General features: G+C 56.7%; 2 protein-coding genes across 3 annotated transcripts in view; both read left to right on the forward strand.

Annotated features, from left to right (window-relative positions):
• Positions 1–20,968, forward strand: part of RAB3A (RAB3A, member RAS oncogene family) — a 162,787-nt gene that overhangs the window by 53,184 nt on the left and 88,635 nt on the right. The window contains exon 1 of one of the 2 annotated variants that reach the window (XM_050769814.1): positions 4,056–4,068. The exons of the other annotated variant lie outside the window; for it this stretch is intronic. The gene's annotated coding sequence lies outside the window, so the exon portion shown is untranslated. Of the gene's footprint in view, positions 1–4,055; positions 4,069–20,968 lie in introns of those variants that run through there. 2 annotated transcript variants of the gene reach the window in all.
• On the forward strand, positions 17,964–19,876 carry JUND (JunD proto-oncogene, AP-1 transcription factor subunit). Its single transcript, XM_050769732.1, has one exon. The coding sequence runs from the start codon at positions 18,131–18,133 to the stop codon at positions 19,181–19,183; it is 1,053 nt and encodes a 350-aa protein (XP_050625689.1). The 5' UTR covers positions 17,964–18,130; the 3' UTR covers positions 19,184–19,876.

A 20,968-nucleotide genomic window follows, 5' to 3' on the forward strand; every position in this document is an offset into this window, starting at 1 on the left:
CTACTGAAAATACAAAATTAGCTGGGCGTGGTGGCGCACGCCTGTAATCTCAGCTACTCAGGAGTCTGAGGAAGAAGAATTGCTTGAACCCAGGAGGCAGAGGTTGCAGTGAGCTGAGATTGCACCATTGCACTCCAGCCTGGGCAACAAGAGTGAAACTCTGTCTCAAAAAAAAAAAAAAAAAAAAAAAAAAAATTGAGGTGCCTGGCATGGTGGTGGCTCATGCCTGTAATCCCAGCACTTTGGGAGGCCGAGGCAGGACAATCGCTTGAATCCGGGAGTTCGAGAGCAGCCTGGGCAACATAGTGAAACCTCATCTCTACAAAAAATAAACAAAATTGGCCTGGCATGGTGGCATGGCCCCTGTAAGTCCCAGTTGCTCAGGAGGCTGAGGTGGGAGGATTGGTTGAGCCCTAGAGATCCAGGCTGCAGTGAACAAAGATCAAATCACTGCACCCAGCCTGAACAACAGAGGAAGACCTTGTCTCTAAAAAGTAAATGGAAGACCAGACGCGGTGGCTCATGCCTGTAATCCCAGCATTTTGGGAGGCTGAGGTGGGCGTACCGCTTGAGGCCAGGAGTTCAAGACCAGCCTGGCCAGCATGGTGAAACCATGTCTCTACTAAAAATACAAAAATTAGCTGTATGTGGTGGCGCACGCCTGTAATCCCAGCTACTCAGGAGGCTGAGTCAGGAGAATTGCTTGATCCCAGGAGGCGGAGGTTGCAGTGAACCAAGATCATACCACTGCACTCCAGCCTGGGTGACAGAGTGAGACCCTGTCTCAAAACATTAAAATAAATGGAGGCAGAAGTCACATAACATAAAATGAACCACTTTAAAGTGGGTAATTCAGGGGCATTTAATACACCCTCACTGTTGTGCAACCATTGCCTCTGTCTAATTCTAGAACATGTTCATCCCTTCCAAAGGAGACCTCGTCCTCATCAGCAGTCACTCCCCATTCCCTTCCCCAGCCCCTGGCAACCCCTGGCTGCTTCCTGTCTGTGGATCTGCCTGTGCTGGACATTTCATATCAATGGAATCTCACACTGTGTGACCTTTCATGCCTGGCTTCTCTCACTCAGTGTCATGTTTTCGAGTTTTGTGCACATGTGGTAGCACAGATCAGTGCTTCATGCCTTTTTTTTTTTTTTTTTGAGATAGAGTCTTTTTTTTTTTTTTTTTTGAGACGGAGTCTCGCGCTGTGTCACCCAGGCTGGAGTGCAGTGGCGCGATCTCGGCTCACTGCAAGCTCCGCCTCCCAGTTTCACGCCATTCTCCTGCCTCAGCCTCCGAGTAGCTGGGACTACAGGCGCCCGCCACCACACCCGTCTAATTTTTTTGTATTTTTAGTAGAGACGGGGTTTCACCATGTTAGCCAGGATGGTCTTGATCTCCTGACCTCGTGATCCACCCGCCTCCACCTTCCAAAGTGCTGGGATTACAGGCTTGAGCCACCGCGCCCGGCCGAGATAGAGTCTTATGTCTTATGTGTTACCCTGTCTTATGTGTTACCCTGTCGCCCACACTGGAGTGCAATGGCGCGATCTCGGCTCACTGCAACCTCCGCCTCCCGGGTCAAGCAATTCTCCTCCCTCAGCCTCTCGAGTAGCTGGGACTACAGATGTACGCCACCACACCCGGCTAATTTTTGTATTTTTAGTAGAGACGGGGTTTCACTATGTTGGTCAGGTTGGTCTTGAACTCCTGACCTCATGATCTGCCCGCCTCAGCCTCCCAAAGTGCTGGGATTACAGGCGTGAGCCACTGTACCTGGCCTGCTTCATGCCTTTTTGTGGCTGCATCATATTCCATTGTGTGGGTAAACCACATTTTGTTGATCCTTCATCAGCTGATGGACATTTGCGCTGTTTCTGCTCATTTACCCATTTTGTAGTTGGAGAAATGAAGGCACAAACACGTCCCTGAAAGAACCACAGGTCAGCTCTTTGGCCTTTTTACTCTGGGGATGGAAATAAGGGCAGATACTAAGAAAGGCAAGAATTAAATACGGTAATCGCAGAGCACTTTGGGAGGCCAAGGTGGGCAGATCACCTGAGGTCAGGAGTTCAAGACCAGCCTAGCCAACGTGGTGAAACCCTGTTTCTACTAAAAATACAAAAGTTAGCAGGGTATGGTGCCATGTGCCTGTAATCCCAGCTACTCGGGAGGCTGAGGCAGGAGAATCGCTTGAACCCGGGAGATGGAGGTGGCAGTGAGCTGTGACTGTGTCACTGCACTCCATCCTGGGCAACAGAGTGAGACTCCATCAGAAAGGCAAGGCGAGGGGAGGGGAGGGGAGGGGAGGGGAGCCAAGAATTAAATATGATCAATTCCAGGTGAGTGAGTCTCCCAGGCAGTGGGAACAGCATGTGCAAACGCCCCGAGGTGGGAATACACAGATGTACTCAAGGGAAAGCTGGCATGGAACAAGTGAGCGGGGAGAGGAAGAGGGGGATAGATGGCAGCTGCTGGGGGGCCTGAGGGTATGGGGAAGGATCTAAGATGAACTCAGATGGGATAACAGAGAGAGATTGAGAGATGCAGGAAGAGAGAGGGAGCGAGACTGGGAGAACAAGGAAGAGATAGGGCCTCAGCATCTCAAGGCCTGGCCCCAAGTAGCCAAGGAGTCCTGGTCCTCACCAAGTCCCTGCACCCCAGACTGCTCTCTGATACCTTGACTGCATCGGCAGTGGCAACCACCACGTGCCCAGAAGGATGTCAGTACACGGTAAGTGCTCCAAAAATGTTGAGTGAATGGATGAACACAGGAATGGATGGATGGGTGGGTGCGTGGTAGATGGATGGGTGGGTGGATGAATAGGTGGATTGGTGGATGGATGAGTGGGCAGGTGTGGACAGATGGGTGGATGAGTGGATGGTAGATGGATGGACGGTGGGTGGTGGATGGATAGGTGGATGGATGGGTGGATAAGTGGATGGTGGATGGATGGGTGTGTGGGTAGATAGGTGGATGGTGGATGGATGGGTGGATGGGTGGATGAGTGGATGGTAGATGGATTGGTCGGTGGGTAGATAGGTGGATGGATGGATGGCGGGTGGGTAGATAGAGGATGGGTGGATGGTGGATGGGTGGATGGTGAATGGGTGGATGGTGGATGCATGGGTGGGTGGGTAGATAGGTGGGTGGGTGGGTATATAGGTGGATGGGGGTATGTTGGATGGATGGGTGGATGAGTGGATGAGTGGATGGTGGATGGATGGGTCGGTGGGTAGATGGATGGATGGATGGTGGATGGGTAGGTGGTAGATGGATGGGTGGATGGTGGATGGATGGGTGGATGGTGAATGGGTGAATGGTGGATGCATGGGTGGGTGGGTAGATGGATGGATGGTGGATGGGCAGATGATGGATGGGTAGATGGTGCATGGATGGATGGATGATAGACTGATGGATGGATGATGGATGGATGGGGGATGAGTGGATGGTGGATGGGTGGATAGATAGGTGGGTGGATGGATGGATGGTAGATGGGTAGATGGTGGATGGATGGGGGATGAGTGGATGGTGGATGGGTGGATGGATGGGTGAGTGGGTAGATGGGTGGATGGCTGAGTAGATAGAGGGAGAAAGACCTGACACTCAGGTTGGCTCCATGGAAGCAGCATCTCCCACCTTCCAGCAGATGACTGAGTGGTGTCTGGTGGAGGAACTTGTCCAGCCCTTCCTGAGGTCTTACCCACCCCTCTGCAGCCTCAGAAGACACCCCCAGGGTGGAGGCCGCAAAGTGGGGGCTGGACAGGGTGCTAGGAGTGTAGGCCAAGCAGGGGCGGGCCGGCTGGGTACCAGATGCCGCTACCTGCCTCTGCCGCTGAGTCAGCATCACCATGGCAACTGGCCCTGCCGGATGCTTCTCTGGGCACATCCCCGTCACTGCAGCCACCACCGTCACAGCCGCCTCCTCACAGGGGGCAGGGGCAGGGGGAGCAGCTATTTTTACCCAGTTTGTGTGCAGCACTCAGGGGCCAGGGTGCTCACCTTCCCTATCTCCCCTCCCCGGTTCGTGTCAGCCCTACCATCTCCTGAAGGGGGTTTGGGGGGACGTTGTCACCTGGGGTGGGCATTGTGAGAACAGATGAGGGACATGTACAAGGGCTGAGTGGCTGGACTGCAGGAGAGAACAGAGCCAGAGGCAATGACGGGGAAGACTGGGCATAGCAGGGAGCCACAGAGGGTGTGCGGAGGCCAAATGGGCACTCACAGAGGGCACAACAGGGATCCCTGTGACCCCGGGCAACCTCTACATCCCCAAAGCCTCCCCTGCCGCTTCTGGAGCATGAATAATGGTGGGAAAACGGAGGCAGGGAGAGCAGTCACGGGCTCCACCTGGGCTGGCCAAGGACTCAAGCCACCCCCCACCCTCCCTGCTTAGGATCTGGAGGCCCCTGTAATCCCCCATCTCTCCTCACCCCACGCTACGCCTCCTCCTGGATGTTCCCTTCACACACCTCAAATTCAGCTCGGGCACAGTGGCTTACGCCTGTAATCCCAACACTTTAGGAGCCCGAGGCTAGTCAATCACGAGGTCAAGAGGTCGAGACCAGCCTGGCCAATATGGTGAAATCCTGTCTACTAAAAATACAAAATTAGCTGGGCGTCGTGGCGTGCGCCTGTAATCCCAGCTACTCGGGAGTCTGAGACAGAAGAATCGCTTGAACCTGGTAGGCGGAGGTTGCAGTGAGCCAAGATCGCACGGCTATACTCCAGCCTGGGTGGGTGACAGAGAGAGAGACTGCGTCTCAAAAAACAAACAAACAAATACTTCAAATTCCTACCCAAGGCCTTTGCACGTGCTACTCCAGTTTTCAGAAACACCCTTCCCTGGGGCATCCTCATGGTGGCCCTGCTGCTAGTATCATGGGTCCTCTGGCCCCCCCGACCCCACACTCCCCCCGCCTGCTGTCATTTGCTTTCTCACCACCTGACTTTATTTTTTATTTATTTTGAGATGGAGTCTCGCTCTGTCACCCAGGATGGAGTGCAGTGGCGCGATCTTGGCTCACTGCAAGCTCTGCCTTCTGGGTTCACGCCATTCTCCTGCCTCGGCCTCCCGAGTAGCTGGGACTACAGGTGCCCGCCACCATGCCCGGCTAATTTTTTTGTATTTTTAGTAGAGACGGGGTTTCACTGTGGTCTTGATCTCCTGACCTTGTGATCTGCCCGCCTCGGCCTCCCAAAGTGTTGGGATTACAGTGAGCCACCGCGCCCGGCCCTCACCACCTGACTTTATATCATTCCTTTCAGTTGTTCCCGTCTCAAGAATAAGGGGCCACTGAGTCACCTCACAGCACATGGCCCACACCTCACTTCACTGGGCCCTTCTCTGAAGTTTCAGGGACAGGGCGGGGACTTGGGTTGACGGATGGCTCCAAAGGCAGGGATGACCTTCCTTTCAGGCCACAGGGCCTTGTCAGAAGTCAGCAGTCAGTGGGTGAGCCCGGCCTGGAGGCTAAGATCAGGGCCAGGAGTTATCCCACCACAGGCTCCTCCCCGAAGCCGCCTTCTCCCGGAAGCCTGCCTAGGTGCCTCCAGGCCACACCCGGGGCTCCACCTTTCTTACCTGGTTGTCTCTCTGTCTTCCTCCTAGACTTTTTTCCTTCCTCCCTCTCCCGCAGTCCCTCCCTCCAACTCATTTTTTTTTTCTCTTGGTTTATTTCCAAGCCACGATATTGCTTTTCTCTTCCCCTATCTCCAATCTTTGGCCCTCCCATCAGGAGGCCCGATTTAGTACAGCCTCACCCAGAACGTTGGGGCCGTTCCCTTGGCCTCGATATACCCACTCAACAAATGGGCTTGTCCTAGAGCTTAAGGCCTGCCCCTGGGAGTAAGGGGAATTCCGGTGGCGGACACCCTTCCCCATCCCCGGTTCAGGGCCCCGGCGGGGAAGGAGTTAAGCACGCGCCGTCCCTTCCCCCCAGCTCTGCATTTAATTAGCAGTCCGGTGGGGCGGCCTCGCCGGACGGGTGGGGGAAAGGGAGGGAGGGGGTGGAGAGGAGATCGGGGGAGACGGGAGGGAGGAGAAGGAGATGGAAGAGGGGAGGGGAAGCTGAAGAAGGAGGGGAAGAGAGAGGAGGGGATTGAAGGACGGGAGGAGAGGAGCGGGCGGGGGAACCAGCCCGGGAATCACAGCCCGCCTCGCAGGTGCCCCCGCGCCAGCCTGTTTCTTGGGGTGGAGTCCCCTCCCACACCCCCTTTTCAAGGCGGAGCCCAGCGCCCACACTAAATGTCAACTCTCCCCATTATCCGGTTGAGGAAACTGAGGCCATGCAGAGGTGGTGATGTGCCAGGTCGCAGCTCGGGGCAAACGTTTATTCGCAGGTATTTGCGCAATGGAAAACAAGCCCAAACCAGCACCAAGTCGTCGGGCGACCAGGAGGAGCCGGGAGGGGGCGGCAGTGTGGGACGCACGCTGGCGGGCTTAGCACCAGCCAGGCCACGCCCGTTCCCGTGCCTCAATTTCCCTCTCTGCACAGCTCCCAGTAAACTGCTTGCAGGGCCGGCCGCCCCCGCCCCCGCCCCCGCCCCCGCCCCCGCCCCCATCCCCGCGGCCTCCAGCGCCGCGTGGGGTGGGGGCCGGGCGGCCGAAGCCTCCGCGTCTACGCAGCACCAAATAGCCCTGACGTCGGCGCTGACGCCACCCGCCAGCTCGCGGCGGGGTCCGGCAGCCCCGGGAAATTAACTCTTCCACTGCTAAGGACAGCGCCCCTCCCCCTTAATTCTTCCTCCCCCTTCCATTAGGGGAGGGGCCGCACGCCTAGGACCCAGCAGCTGGGCGAGGCCGGAGGCCTCGACCAGCCTCCAGGCCTCTGCCCGCGCCATTCCCACCGCCTGGAATGCGCCTCCCGCCCCTACCCAACCCCGTGTTTACTGCGACTTCCCTCCCTTCGGCCTGGCCCTGACCCCTCGGGGCAGGGCGTGTCCCTGTCTGGCTGCTAGTCCCGACCCGGGGTGGGGTCCTCTCTCCCCAGCAACTGGCTGTTTCCAACTCAGTGGCTTTCCCCCCATTTTTCATTTGAGAACCATCGAAGACCAGGGAACTTTTGGACGTCACCTGGCCAGGGACTGAACGGCGCCGGCCCAGCTCCTGGGGCTCCCCGCCCCCACCCCTGTACGGAGGGGGGTGCCCAGTCTCCCGGCGGCGGAGAGGACCCCGCAGGCCCCGCCCTGCCCCAGGGGAAGTGAGAATAGGGCGCCCACCCCCGCATTTTCGCCACTTCCTCCCCGGGAGAGCTAGAGGCGAGGAGCAGGGGGGTGGCGGGAGGAAGGGGATGCGGGGGCAGCGGGAGGCGGGAAGGCGTGGGAGTTGAGGGAATCGGCCTCGGGTGCAGCAGGCGGGCGGGGCGTCTCTCCACTAATAATCATTGTGTAGCGCTTAAGGGCCCCATGTGCACGGCCTTTGGTACCACTCTGACAACTTTGGGGTCCCCCAAAGTTGCTCCTTCCTTGGGGTCCCTTCTGAATCAACGCGGACCCTGCCGGTGTCTTCCCATCCCCGCAGCCTGGGGCAGCCGTCTTCTCTCCACCCCCTCTGCCGCCTGCCTTGCCCCCAGTTCCATCTACTCCCCAGCTAGGGGCCCAGATCCCTTCCGCTGGCTGGGGGCCAGGTCTAGCGCCCCTCTGCACCAGTCCGGACCCCTAAACTCGCTCCGGGAGCCCCCAGTCCTGGTGCAGAAATGCAGCCCACGGTGTGCAGGGCCAACTGGCTTCGAATCTGCCTTCCACATACTGAAGCCTTTCTTGGTTGACAGCCTCAGTTTGTCCATCCGATAAAAGGGGACAAAGCATATCTACATGGCTCAGGCCTGTAATCCCAGCACTTTGGGAGGCCGAGACGGACGGATTACTTGAGGTCAGGAGTTCCAGACCAGCCTGGCCAACATGGTGAAATCCCGTCTGTACAAAAATACAAAAATTAGCCGGGCATGGTGGCCCATGCCTGTAATCCCAGCTACTCCGCAGGCTGAGGCAGGAGAATCACTTGAATCCGGGAGGTGGAGGCTGCAGTGAGCCGAGATGGCGCCATTGCACTCCAGCCTGGGTGATAGAGCAAGACTCCGTCTTAAAAAAAAAAAAAAAAAAAAAAAAAAAAAAAAAAGCATGCCTGGAGAATGGGTTTCTCATCTTGGCAGCATGAATACTTATGCTCATTCGTTAATTCATCCATTCATTATTTCACAAACTCATCCATTATGCTACTTACTGCATTCATTCCTTTACTCATTCACTCATTCATTGATTCAAACACCACAGACAGCCTGGGAGGGCGGCGAGCCACAGGGGCCCACATCTCAGTGTGGACAGACTCAGGGGCCCACAGGACCGTGGGTGGGGACAGCCCCAAGGCTGCAAATAAACGTTTTTCCTGAGCTGCATCCTGGCATGTCACCAAACCAAACCGAAGCCTCCCCAGAGAGGCCCCCGTGGGGTCCCCTGCCCAAGAGGCAGCTGCCTGCCACCTCCCCCACCCCTCCCCATTCAGGCACTACCCTACCCTCAGTCTGTCAGCGGGGAAATGGCTCAGTACCTAGAAAAGCCACGAGTATGTGGTCGGATGCAGGCGAAACCCACACATCATGGTGGGGGGCGGGGGGCACCTACAATAATGGGTTCCATGTTAACAAATCAACACACATTCCTCAAGCGCCTACTGTGTGCTGGGACCCACGGGACTGGAGCATCCGCCAAGTGGGTCCCTGTGGCCCCTCCTGCCCTTCTGCTTGGGGCTTCCCTGCCTTTGATAAGACTCAGACATTCGAGGTCCAGCCCCAGCCCTGAATGTTCCTGAGGCGGGAATGCCTGACTTTGCTCTCATTTCATAGTTTTTTGGTTTCCTTCTATTTATAGCAAGAGAAACTGGTTTTCCATTCTTGGTGGTGACATGAAGGTTCCCCTTTGAAATATATTTACTGAAGTAAAAACAGAAAAGGGGGCCAACTTAAAGGAAAATCGTGAGACCAACCTGCAGCATGCTTCTTTTTTTTTTTTTTTTTTTTTTTTTTTTTTGAGACGGAGTCTGGCTCTGTGGCCCAGGCTGGAGTGCAGTGGCCGGATCTCAGCTCACTGCAAGCTCCGCCTCCCGGGTTTACGCCATTCTCCTGCCTCAGCCTCCCAAGTAGCTGGGACTACAGGCGCCCGCCAACTCACCTGGCTAGTTTTTTGTATTTTTTAGTAGAGACAGGGTTTCACCGTGTTAGCCAGGATGGTCTCGATCTCCTGACCTCGTGATCCACCCGTCTCGGCCTCCCAAAGTGCTGGGATTACAGGCTTGAGCCACCGCGCCCGGCCCGCAGCATGCTTCTGTAATGACCTTGCTTCCAGTCCCCCAGAACATCACCTCCAGGCGGTGAGGCCCCACCTGCCCAGCACACAGCGGGCACCCAGTAGAGCATGATCACCGGGCACAGTGGCTCACATCTATAGCCCCAGAACTTTCGGAGGTCGAGGCAGGCAGATCACTTGAGGTCAGGAGTTCCAGACCAGCCTGGCCAACATGGAGAAACCCCGTCTCTACTAAAACTACAAAAATTAGTCGGTGTGGTGGCAGGTGCCTGTAATCCCAGCTACTCTGGTGGCTGAGGCACAAGAATCGCTTGAACGCGGGAGGCAGAGGTTGCAGTGAGCTGAGAACGCACCACTGCACACCAGCCTGGGAGACAGAGTAACACTGTCTCCACAAAAAAAAAAAAAAAAAAAAAAGGCATTGTTGAATCGATGAATGATGGTATGTGAGTTTGGTCCAAAACAACCAAGAAAGAGACAAAAAACCAAACCAACTTTTTTTTTTTTTTTTTTTTGAGACAGGGTCTCACTCTGTTGCCCAGGCTGGAGTGCAGTGGCGCGATCTAACCTTACTGCAACCTCTGCCTCCCAGGTTCAAGTGATTCTCCTGCCTTGGCCTCCCGAGTAGCTAGGATTACAGGCACGCACCACCACACCCAGCTAATTTTTGTATTTTTAGTAGAGATGGGGTTTCACCATGTTGGCCAGGCTGGTCTTGATCTCCTCACCTTGTGATCCACCCGCCTTGGCCTCCCAACCAGCTAATTTTTATATCTGTTTGTAGAGATGGGTTCTTGCTATGTTGCCCAGGCTGCTCTTGAACTTCTGGGCTCATGAGATCCATCTGAAACCCAAAGGGCTGGGATTACAAGCATGAGCCACCCTGCTCAGACTACAAACCAATTTATCTTTTTTTTTTTTTTTTTTTTTTTTGAGACAGAATCTCGATCTGTCGCCCAGGCTGGAGTGCAGAGGCGCGATCTCGGCTCACTGCAAGCTCTGCCTCCCGGGTTCACACCATTCTCTTGCCTCAGCCTCCCGAGTAGCTGGGACTACAGGTGCCCGCCACCACGCCTGGCTAATTTTTTTTTTTTTTTTTTTGTATTTTTAGTAGAGACGGGTTTTCATCATGTTAGCCAGGATGGTCTCGATCTCCTGACCTTGTGATCCACCTGCCCCGGCCTCCCAAAGTGGTGGGATTACAGGCATGAGCTACCGCGTCCGGCCTCTTTTTTTTTTTTTTTTTTTTTTTTAAGAGACAGGGGTATTGTTACGTTGACCAGGTTGGTCTTGAATGCTTGGCTTCAAGCAATCCTCCTGCCTCAGCCTCCCAAAGTGCTAAGATTACAGGGATAAGCCACTTTGCCTGGCCCAAACCAATTTCTGAAGTTGGGCTAAAGAAAGCAAATTCACCACCCTCTGATTCCCAAACCCTCTGGTTTTCCAATATCTACCTGTGAAATGGCCTAACCCAGGCCTAGGCATACAGGAAGTGCACATTAAGTGCATGCTGGATAAGTACAGGGGTCCTGCCTGTCCTAGGGTGGAGTAGGAGGGTAAGTGGTATGGGAAGTTCTTTTCTCCTTGTGCTATAAGAGGCTTTGGAGACTGATTCTAGATGGTCAATCAGCAAACACTTGACTGAACCATTCTTCTAGGCCTGCCCAGTTAGTAAAAATGGTCATAAAGCTGGCAGAGCCAGGTTCAATCTGGTTCCATCAATGCTGAAGGGAGGCTGACTGTGCCTCAGTTTCCTCATCTGTAAAATGGTTTTGTGAGGCAGGATGGATCCGGTGCCAGTCCAGAGGGCAGGGCCTGGGTCCCCTCCGAGAGGCTGGGCAGACACCTGCGCTGGACTGGGGACAGACTGTGTTTCCTGCTCCTGGAGAGGGCGGAAGCCTGGCAGGAGGGGAACAGAGAGGCCTCAGCCTTCTCGGGTAACTTGATCCTCAGGAATGTTTGGGCCAGACAGCGCCCCCAGCCCGAGTCTGGCGCCCGGCCCCCGACCGCCCTCCGGGGGTCCCCGTCGGGGCACTTTCCCTGCAAGCCCCGCCCCTACCAGCCTAAGGGTCCTAAGCGCCGGTTTAGAATCCTCACAAGCCCCACCTCCCCGCTGTGGGGTCTTGAGTGCCTGGCTCCACCTCATCCCTGCGGTTGCCTGCTTAACTCGTTTTTCTTTGGGGCTTTCCGATTTATCAAGGTGATTTTTGGTTTCTGGGTGTTCAACTAAGACTAAAAATTAAACTGCAGCCTCAACTTACCCGGGCCCAAGTGATCCTCCCACCTCACCCTCCCAAGTAGCTGGGACCACAGGCATGTACCACCATGCCCAGCTAACTTTTTTATTTTTGTAGAGAAGAGGTCTCGCTAGATTGCTCAGGCTGGTCTCAAACTCCTGGGCTCAAGCGACCCTCCCGCCTCGGCCTCCCAATGTGCTGGGATTACTGGCGTGAGCCACTGTGCCCGGCCTGCAGGTTGCTATAAACAAGAAATCTCTTTGCCCTGTGGAAGGACTACAGCCGCAGCGATTCAAACCCCGGTGGCAGCGCAGCGTCAAGTTCCGTTTCTGTTTGGAGCGCAGGGTTCTCTCTGGCCTGGCCTGTACGACTCTGGGCACGTCGCCTGCCCCCTCCAGACACTGTCCTGAGAAGTGGGATAACGTTCCTCGCCACTGGTGGAGCTGCTGCTGGGATAAAGGTGAAAATGCAGAGTCCGGGACCAAGCCCTATTGTTGCCCCAACCTCATCTGCAACTTTCACTGCCTTGGAGACAAATCCCTCCAGAGCAGAGGTGGAGGCCTCGGCACTCCCCTTCTCTTCCTTTGGCACTCACTGGCTTCCCAATCCAGTCCCACCTGCCTCCCCACCTTCTAGAAATGTGTCCAGCTGGCTCCTGTCCTGGGGCCTTTGAACTGGCTGTTCCTACTACCGGAACACTCTGATCCCCCAGTATTTGGCAATTAGGTCCAGCTTGTCTGTCATTTGGTGTTACATCCTGGGCCACCCCTCCCAGATTACCCGACTCTAAAATATCAGCCCCCTCCATTACCATCTATGGCGGGGACACCATTGATTCTCCTGAAAACTGCGCTGCTCTGGCTCTCCCTTGGTGTGGGGGCCTACAAAGGTGCAGATGTTGGTCTCATTCATGTGTGCCCTTTCCCCTGGCTTACTGTAGGTGCTCAATCAGTGTATGTGGAGTGAATGAAAGAAAGTTCTCTCTAGTTAATTGCGTGGGACTAGCTGATGGAGTTAGACACTCCATGCCCATATGTCCAAAGTGGCTTCAGATCTGCCCCTGAGGAACTCCCATTCTGGGAGGACAGAGCTGGACCAACAGGTGCTGTAGGTTCAGGGCTGGGACCAATGGAAGGACAGGAATGGGGTGTCCGGGAGAGCTCTCTGGCTGGGAGAAGGAAGGAGAGGGTGGGAAAGGGAATTGAGGCGGAGCAACAGAAAACGTAAAGAAAAAGAAAAAGGGAGGCTGGGTGCAGTGGCTCAAGCCTGTAATCCCAGCACTTCGGGAAGCTGAGGCAGGCGGATCATGAGGTCAGGCATTCAACACCAGCCTGACCAACGTCGTGAAACCCTGTCTCTACCAAAAAATACAAAAAAATTAGCCGGATGTGTTGGCGTCTGCCTGTAATCCCAGCTACTTAGGGAGGCTGAGGCAGGAAAATTGCTTGAACCCGGGAGGGAGAGGTTGCAGTGAGCCAAGATCAAACCACTGCACTCCAGCCTGGGCGACAGAGTGAGACTCCATCTCAAAAAAAAAAAAAAAAAAAAAAAAGGAGCCCTTGGGGGTGGCAAAGGCAGCTTCACACACTTAGGGGCCAGAAGAGGCCTTCCCCATCCTGCCCTGAAGACCTCTCCATCCCCTTCTATGGAGGAGACAGAACAAGACACAGATGGGGGACAGACAGGTCTTAGCCAGATGGAGAGGATCGATGGCAGTCCTAGGGGACATGGTCAGGAAGGGTTTCTTGGAGAAGGGGGCACTGGTGGTGGGTTTTGAAGGATGAATAGGAGTTCGCCAAGAGTGTAAGGGTATTCCAAGATGAGAGAACTCAAAACCAAAGAACTGAAGTTACGTTTGGCCAAATAATACAAGCATAGAGAGCATTTATTGACCCCTTACTATTTTTTTCTTTCTTTCTTTCTTTTTTTTTTTTTTGAGATGGAGTCTCACTCTGTTGCCCAGGCTGGAGTGCAGTGGCGCGATCTCAACTCACCGCAACCTCCTACTACTGGGTTCAAGTGATTCTCCTGCCTCAGCCTCCCGAGTAGCTGGGACTACAGGCGCGCGCCACCGTGCTCAGCTAATTTTTGTATTTTTAGTAGAGACAGGGTTTCACTATGTTGGCCAGGCTGGTCTCGAACTCCTGACCTCGTGATCTGTCCGCCTCAGCCTCCCAAAGTGCTAAGATTACAGGCGTGAGCCACTGCACCTGGCCTGACCCCTTACTATTTCTTCAAATCCAATAAAAATCGCAATACTCCACAAAGTAGGTAGGCTTATTTGCTCAATTTTCATGAAGGAAAACAGGCTCCAAGAGGTAACAGGCCTCTGCATCTCACCTGCCTTCCTCCAGGAAAGTGCTCCACTCAGCTCAGGCTGTCTCAGCCCACAATTAACCAGATCATCCCCCCAGCTGCCAAGGCTGAGGCCCAAGGTCAGGGCAGGGCCTCTGTAGGCTGCCCACTCACCCTCCTGCCTCAGGGAGAGGCATAAGCCCATCTCCTCCACTCTGGCCCCACTGCACGGGGCCCAGAGACGGGTTCCCAGGGAAGGGCTGGCTACAGGTCTGGGGGCTGGATCTTGTCCCACTAGGAATCTCTTTGTCCAGGGTAGAACCTGGGCCAGAGAGCACAGAGACCCACGGATCTGAGTATGTATCTATGTGTGTGTACCTGTGTCTGTCCATACAACACAAATATGGACACACACAGGTGCACACACATACACTCCAATAGGCAGACAGACACCTTCCTAACCTATCTAGAGACAAAACAAACCCACAGCCCCAGTTCCCTGAGGTGCACACACAGACATACACTCCAATAGGCAGACAGACACCTTCCTAACCCATCTAGAGACAAAACAAACCCACAGCCCCAGTTCCCTGCCCTGGCAATTCGGATCCCAGGCCTGCCAGGCCAGGTCTTTATTATTATTATTATTATTTAGGCAGAGTTTCGCTCTTGTTGCCCAGGCTGGAGTGCAATGGCGCAGTCTCGGCTCATCGAAACCTCCAGCTCCTGGGTTCAAGCGATTCTCCTGCCTCAGCCTCCCAAGTAGCTGGGATTACAGGCATGCGCCACCATGCCTGGCTAATTTTGTATTTTTAGTAGAGATGGGGTTTCTCCATGTTGGTCAGGCTGGTCTTGAACTCCCTAACTCAGGTGATCCGCCTGCCTTGGCCTCCCCAAGTGCTGAGATTACAGGCGTGAGCCACCGCGCCCAGCCTATTATTATTATTATTATTGAGACGGATTCTCACTCTGTTGCCCAGGCTGGAGTGCAGTAGCACAATCTTGGCTCACTGCAGCCTCCATATCCCAGGTTCAAGCAACTCCCCTGCCTCAGCCTCCCCAGCAGTAGGGACTAAAGGTGTGTGCCGCCATGCCCAGCTAATTTTTGTATTTTTAGTAGAGATGGGGTTTCACCATGTTGGATAGGATGGTCTTGATCTCCTGACCTCGTGATCCACCGCCTTGGCCTCCCAAAGTGCTGGGATTACAGGAGTGAGCCACCATGCCCGGCCAGGTCTTTTTTATTATTATTATTATTTTGAGACAGAGTCTTGCTCTGTTGGCCAGGCTGGAGTGCAGTGGCATGATTTCAGCTCACTGCAACCTCCATCTCCTGGGTTCAAGTGATTCTCCTGACTTTCTCCAGAGCAGCTGGGATTACAGGTGCGCTCCCCACGCCTGGCTAACTTTTGTATTTTTAGTAGAGACAGGGTTTTGCCATATTGGCCAGGCTAGTCTTGAACTCCTGACCTCAGATGATTTGCCCGCCTCAGCCTCCCAAAGTGCTGATTACAGGTGTGAGCCACCTCGCCCAGCCTATTATTTTTTTTCTTTTCTTTTTTTTTTTTTGAGATGCAGTCTCACTCTGTTGCCCAGGCTGGAGTGCAATGGTGCAATCTCAGCTCACTGCAACCTCTGCCTCCCAGGTTCAAGTGATTCTCCTGCCTTAGCCTCCTGAGTAGCTGGGATTACAGGCACCTACCACTACGCCTGGCTAATTTTTTTTTTCTTTCTTTTATTTGAGACAGAGTCTTGCTGTGTTGCCCAGGCTGGAGTGCAGTGGCACAATCTCGGATCACTGCAAGCTCCGCCTCCCAGGTTCACGCCATTCTCCTGCCTCAGCCTCCCGAGTAGCTGGGACTACAGGTGCCCACCACCACACCCGGCTAATTTTTTTTTTTTTGTATTTTTCAGTAGAGACGGGGTTTCACCGTGTTAACCAGGATGGTCTGGATCTCCTGACCACGTGATCCGCCTGCCTCGGCCTCCCAAAGTGCTGGGATTACAGGCGTGAGCCACCGCGCCCAGCCTAATTCATTTTCAATAGAGACAGGGTTTCACCATGTTAGTCAGGCTGGTCTCAAACTCCTGACCTCAGATGCCTGCTTCAGCCTTCCAAAGTGCTGGGATTACAGGCAAGAGCCACCGCGCGACCAACAGGCCACCTCTCTTGGCGATGAGGACAGCCTCCCCTATGGCCTTCATGCCCCAGGGCCCAGCTGGAGGCAGAGCCAGGTGAGTAAGGACAGTAGAAAAGGAGTAACGAATGCCCACTGGCCAGGCAGACAAACTGAGGCTAGAGACCACCCACACAAGCAACCTTTTGTTGCATTCGCCTTTTTTATTTTTATTTTTTGAGACTGGAGTCTCACTCTGTCTCCCAGGCTGGAGTGCAGTGGCACAATCTCAGCTCACTGCAACCTCTGCCTCCCGGGATCAAGCGATTCTCATGTCTCAGCCTCCTGAGTAGCTGGGATTACAGGTGCACACCACCACACCCGGTTAATTTTTGTATTTTTGGTACAGATGGGGTTTCACCATTTCGGCCAGGCTGGTCTTGAACTCCTGACCTCAAGTGAGCTGCCTGCCTCGGCCTCCCAAGGTGCTGGGATTACACGCATGAGCCACCACACCCAGCCCGGCATTCACCTTTAATACCGAGTATCCATTCTATATTAGGCTGTGTCAGCAGGCTCAGCATAGGCAATGTCCCTGACCTTAAGGGTCTATGGTCCACTCCATCATTCTGGTAGATTCAGAGTCTACAATAAAGGAATAAAGTCTGGGGGTGGGGCACTTCCTGAAGTCTTTGCCCTGGGGGAAGGGAGTACCACGCAGAGGGCATAGCACGTGCAAAGGCCCAGAGGTAGGATTAGTCCTGCAACTGGGAGGCCAAGGATCAGAGAGAGGGAGGGGAAGGTCAGGGAAAGGAGGGTGTGAGCTCCATCCAGACAGAGGTGGGGAGCTGGAGGGGTGCATGCAGAGGCTGTAGGTCAGATCCAGAAGTCCTAAGGATCCCTTGTGAGTATTGGTGGGGTGGGTCCATCTCTCCTCCCTCACACCCCCTTCCCAGCCAGTCTTAATAGTGGCCCATTAAGCCCTAACAGCCATGATAGTGGTAACAAGCAGGTAATAATTATAGCCGGCATTCCTGCCTCATCAGCCCAGCCCCTGGAGTTGGGCACCCTCGCCCAGGACATCACAGCCCTGGCAGACCTGGGGTTAAAACGTAGGCGGCGGAAAGAAGGGGCTACGCAGGGGCCTGGACTCCCAGGTTCTAGGGTTCTAAGCGTGGATGAGAGCTCAGGCCTAGTCACAGCCCTGGCCCTGCTGTGACTCCTAGCTAACTCTCGGGGGATGGTCACTCCACCTCTCTGAGCCCAGTTTCCCATCTGTAAAGGCAGGAAGTCGGACTCCTGATTCTACAACGCACTCAGTGAAAACGATCGGGATCCAAGCGCTTCCAGCAACTTCTGGCGACCCTCCTCTCCCCTCCCCGGTCTCTCCCTGAGCAATCACACGCGGAGTGGAAGGAGGGAGGGAAGGAGGGAGGGTGGGGAACGCAGACCTGCCCCACACCCCCGGCGAGCCCCCGGACACAGCCCCACCAGGCCTCCAGCCCCAAGTCCGCACAAAGCCCCTCCAGAAGGCGCGCTAGGGGAGGCGCTGGCAGCACAGCAGAGCAGGAGGCGCCAAGGAGTTATTTATCCATGCGGGACCCCATCCCCCTCCAGTCCCCGGAGGCCGGCACCGCCCCCGCCCCCGCCCCCGCCCCCGCCCGGCCGGGGCCCCACGCGCGGACACGGGGCGGGGCTTCGGGGAGGGCAGGCGCCTGGTGGCCCGGGCCCATCACGCCACCCGGGACGTGCCTTGGCGGAGGCGGCGCCGGGGAGATCGGTCGTACACAGCGGTCCCGAGGCGGGGTGACCCGGCCCGGGCGCGCGACCCGCCCCCATGACGTCAACCCACAAGGCAGCGCGCTGTTGTGCCGTTTACCGCGCGTCGCCGCGGCAACGACTGCCGGGCGGGCGTCGGTGGCTTGGCCCCGCCCCTCCATGCAAATGAGCGACGTCACCCGCACCCAATGGCGAACGGGGGCGGTGAGCTCATCGCGCCGAGCCGAGGCTATAAGAGGGCGCACGAGCGGCGCGGCGCAGGAGCCGCCGCCAGCGGAGGGCCGGGCGCAGCGGCCGCGGCCGGGGCGGGCGCAGGGCCGAGCGGACGGGGGGGGCGCGGGCCCCCCGGGAGGCCGCGGCCACTCCCCCCCGGGCCGGCGCGGCGGGGGAGGCGGAGGATGGAAACACCCTTCTACGGCGATGAGGCGCTGAGCGGCCTGGGCGGCGGCGCCAGTGGCAGCGGCGGCAGCTTCGCGTCCCCGGGCCGCCTGTTCTCCGGGGCGCCCCCGACGGCCGCGGCCGGCAGCATGATGAAGAAGGACGCGCTGACGCTGAGCCTGAGTGAGCAGGTGGCGGCGGCGCTGAAGCCTGCGGCCGCACCGCCTCCAACCCCCCTGCGCGCCGACGGCGCCCCCAGCGCGGCACCCCCCGACGGCCTGCTCGCCTCTCCCGACCTGGGGCTGCTGAAGCTGGCCTCCCCTGAGCTCGAGCGCCTCATCATCCAGTCCAACGGGCTGGTCACCACCACGCCGACGAGCACACAGTTCATCTACCCGAAGGTGGCGGCCAGCGAGGAGCAGGAGTTCGCCGAGGGCTTCGTCAAGGCCCTGGAGGATTTACACAAGCAGAACCAGCTTGGTGCGGGCGCGGCCGCCGCTGCCGCCGCCGCCGCCGCCGCCGCCGCCGGGGGGCCCTCGGGCACGGCCACGGGCTCCGCGCCCCCCGGCGAGCTGGCCCCGGCGGCGGCCGCGCCCGAAGCGCCCGTCTACGCGAACCTGAGTAGCTACGCGGGCGGCGCCGGGGGCGCGGGGGGCGCCGCGACGGTCGCCTTCGCTGCCGAACCCGTGCCCTTCCCGCCGCCGCCACCCCCGGGTGCGCTGGGGCCGCCGCGCCTGGCTGCACTCAAGGACGAGCCACAGACGGTGCCCGACGTGCCGAGCTTCGGCGAGAGCCCGCCGCTGTCGCCCATCGACATGGACACGCAGGAGCGCATCAAGGCGGAGCGCAAGCGGCTGCGCAACCGCATCGCCGCCTCCAAGTGCCGCAAGCGCAAGCTGGAGCGCATCTCGCGCCTGGAGGAGAAAGTGAAGACCCTTAAGAGCCAGAACACGGAGCTGGCGTCCACAGCGAGCCTGCTGCGCGAGCAGGTGGCGCAGCTCAAGCAGAAAGTCCTCAGCCACGTCAACAGCGGCTGCCAGCTGCTGCCCCAGCACCAGGTGCCCGCGTACTGAGTCCGCGCGCGGGGCGCATGCGCGGCCACCCTCCCCGAGGGGCGGGCTCGCGGGGGGGTGTCGTGGGCGCCCCGGACTTGGAGAGGGTGCCGCCCTGGGGACCCCCCTTCCCCCGAGTGTGCCGAGGAACTCAGAGAGGGCGCGGCCCCTGGGGATCCCCCCCGAGGGTGCCCAGGACTCGGAAGGGGCGCCCCGGACTCGACAAGCTGGACCCCCTGCTCCCGGGGGGGCGAGCGCATGACCCCCCACCCTCGCGCTGCCTCTGTCCCCCGCGCGGCCGCCCTGTGTTGCACAAACCCGCGCGTCTCGGCTGCCACCTTGTACACCGCGCAGCGCAAGGGGGCTCCGAGGGGGCGCAGCCTCAAACCCTGCCTTTCCTTTCCTTTTACTTTTTTTTTTTTTTCCTTTGGAAGAGAGAAGAACAGAGTGTTCGATTCTGCCCTATTTATGTTTCTACTCGGGAACAAACGTTGGTTGTGTGTGTGTGTGTTTTCTTGTGTTGGTTTTTTAAAGAAATGGGAAGAAGAAAAAAAAATTCTCCGCCCCTTTCCTCGATCTCGCTTCCCCCTTCGGTTCTTTCAACCGGTCCCCCCTCCCTTTTCTGTTTTGTTTTGTTTTGCTACGAGTCCACATTCCTGTTTGTAATCCTTGGTTCGCCCGGTTTTCTGTTTTCAGTAAAGTCTCGTTACGCCAGCTCGGCTCTCCGCCTCCTTCTTCCCCCGCCGGGGCCTGGCGGGCTGGGCGGGGCCTGGCCCGCTTCCCCCCCCCAACACCCCCGCCTCTCCTCTCTCTGCCCCCAGCTCCTCCCCTTGTTGGGAGCGAGCTGAGAGCGGACGTCCGAGATGGGCCCGCACATCTGGCGCGCAGCGAGCGCCCTCTAGACGCGCCTGGGCGCGGGGCCGGCTGATGTCGAGGTTGGGGAAGGGTCTTGGGGTCTTTGACCTGCGTTTGGAACTAGCTAATGCCCCCTTGCCTTTCGGGAAGGAGAGATTTCGAGGTGGAAAGGGCACAGCCCCAGCCCAAGGCAGGAAGGAAGAGGCAGATACTTACTGAACTTTTTAATCTTTTGGGCCTTGGTTTGCCTGTCTGTAAAATGGGGAGAACAGTAAAAAAAAACTTGCCCCATAAAGTTGTGATGATTAAGAAAGTTTATATTTACAGAGCATTGCTTGGCTTACAGTGTAAGCTTTTATTCTCGTTTGGTGGATGGACCCAGTACCAGGAGGAAGGTGGCACAGGTGGGATCTGACTGACCCAAGAGGTCTGCCTCCAGGACTGGGATTTTCCAAATAGCTCCCTGAAGTTCGCTCCTCCTCCTCCTCCCAACATCCTACTCCCCACTTTGAGGAAACCTAAGGTTCAGAGAGGTTGAGCAACTGCCTTGACACCACACAGCCTTTTAAGGAGACTGTGCAGAGACACTCCAACCTTGGACTCCTCACTTCCAGAGCCTTGATCCAGGCTTCCTGCTTCTCCTGCCTGCTCTGCCCTTTGCTGTTAAGACCCTGCCCCTTGGGCTTCCGACTCATCGGGGGCCCTGAGGGATGTGAATATTAGTGGCCGAGGTTACACAGCAAGTAGGGCTGGTGGCCATGTGTACCTAGCCAGCCCTGTTAGGGAGGGCCACTGAATTGTACCCATTTTACAAATGAAGAAACTTACAGAGAATGGCCACTGTCCCTTGGTCATGGAGAAAGGACTTGCCACCAAGTTATGTTGGGGTTGGTTTGCTTGAGACAGAGTCTCGCTGTCGCCCAGGCTGGAGTACAGTGGCGCCATCTAGGC

Source organism: Macaca thibetana, chromosome 19 (genome assembly GCF_024542745.1).
Source record: "Macaca thibetana thibetana isolate TM-01 chromosome 19, ASM2454274v1, whole genome shotgun sequence".
NCBI lineage: Eukaryota > Metazoa > Chordata > Mammalia > Primates > Cercopithecidae > Macaca > Macaca thibetana.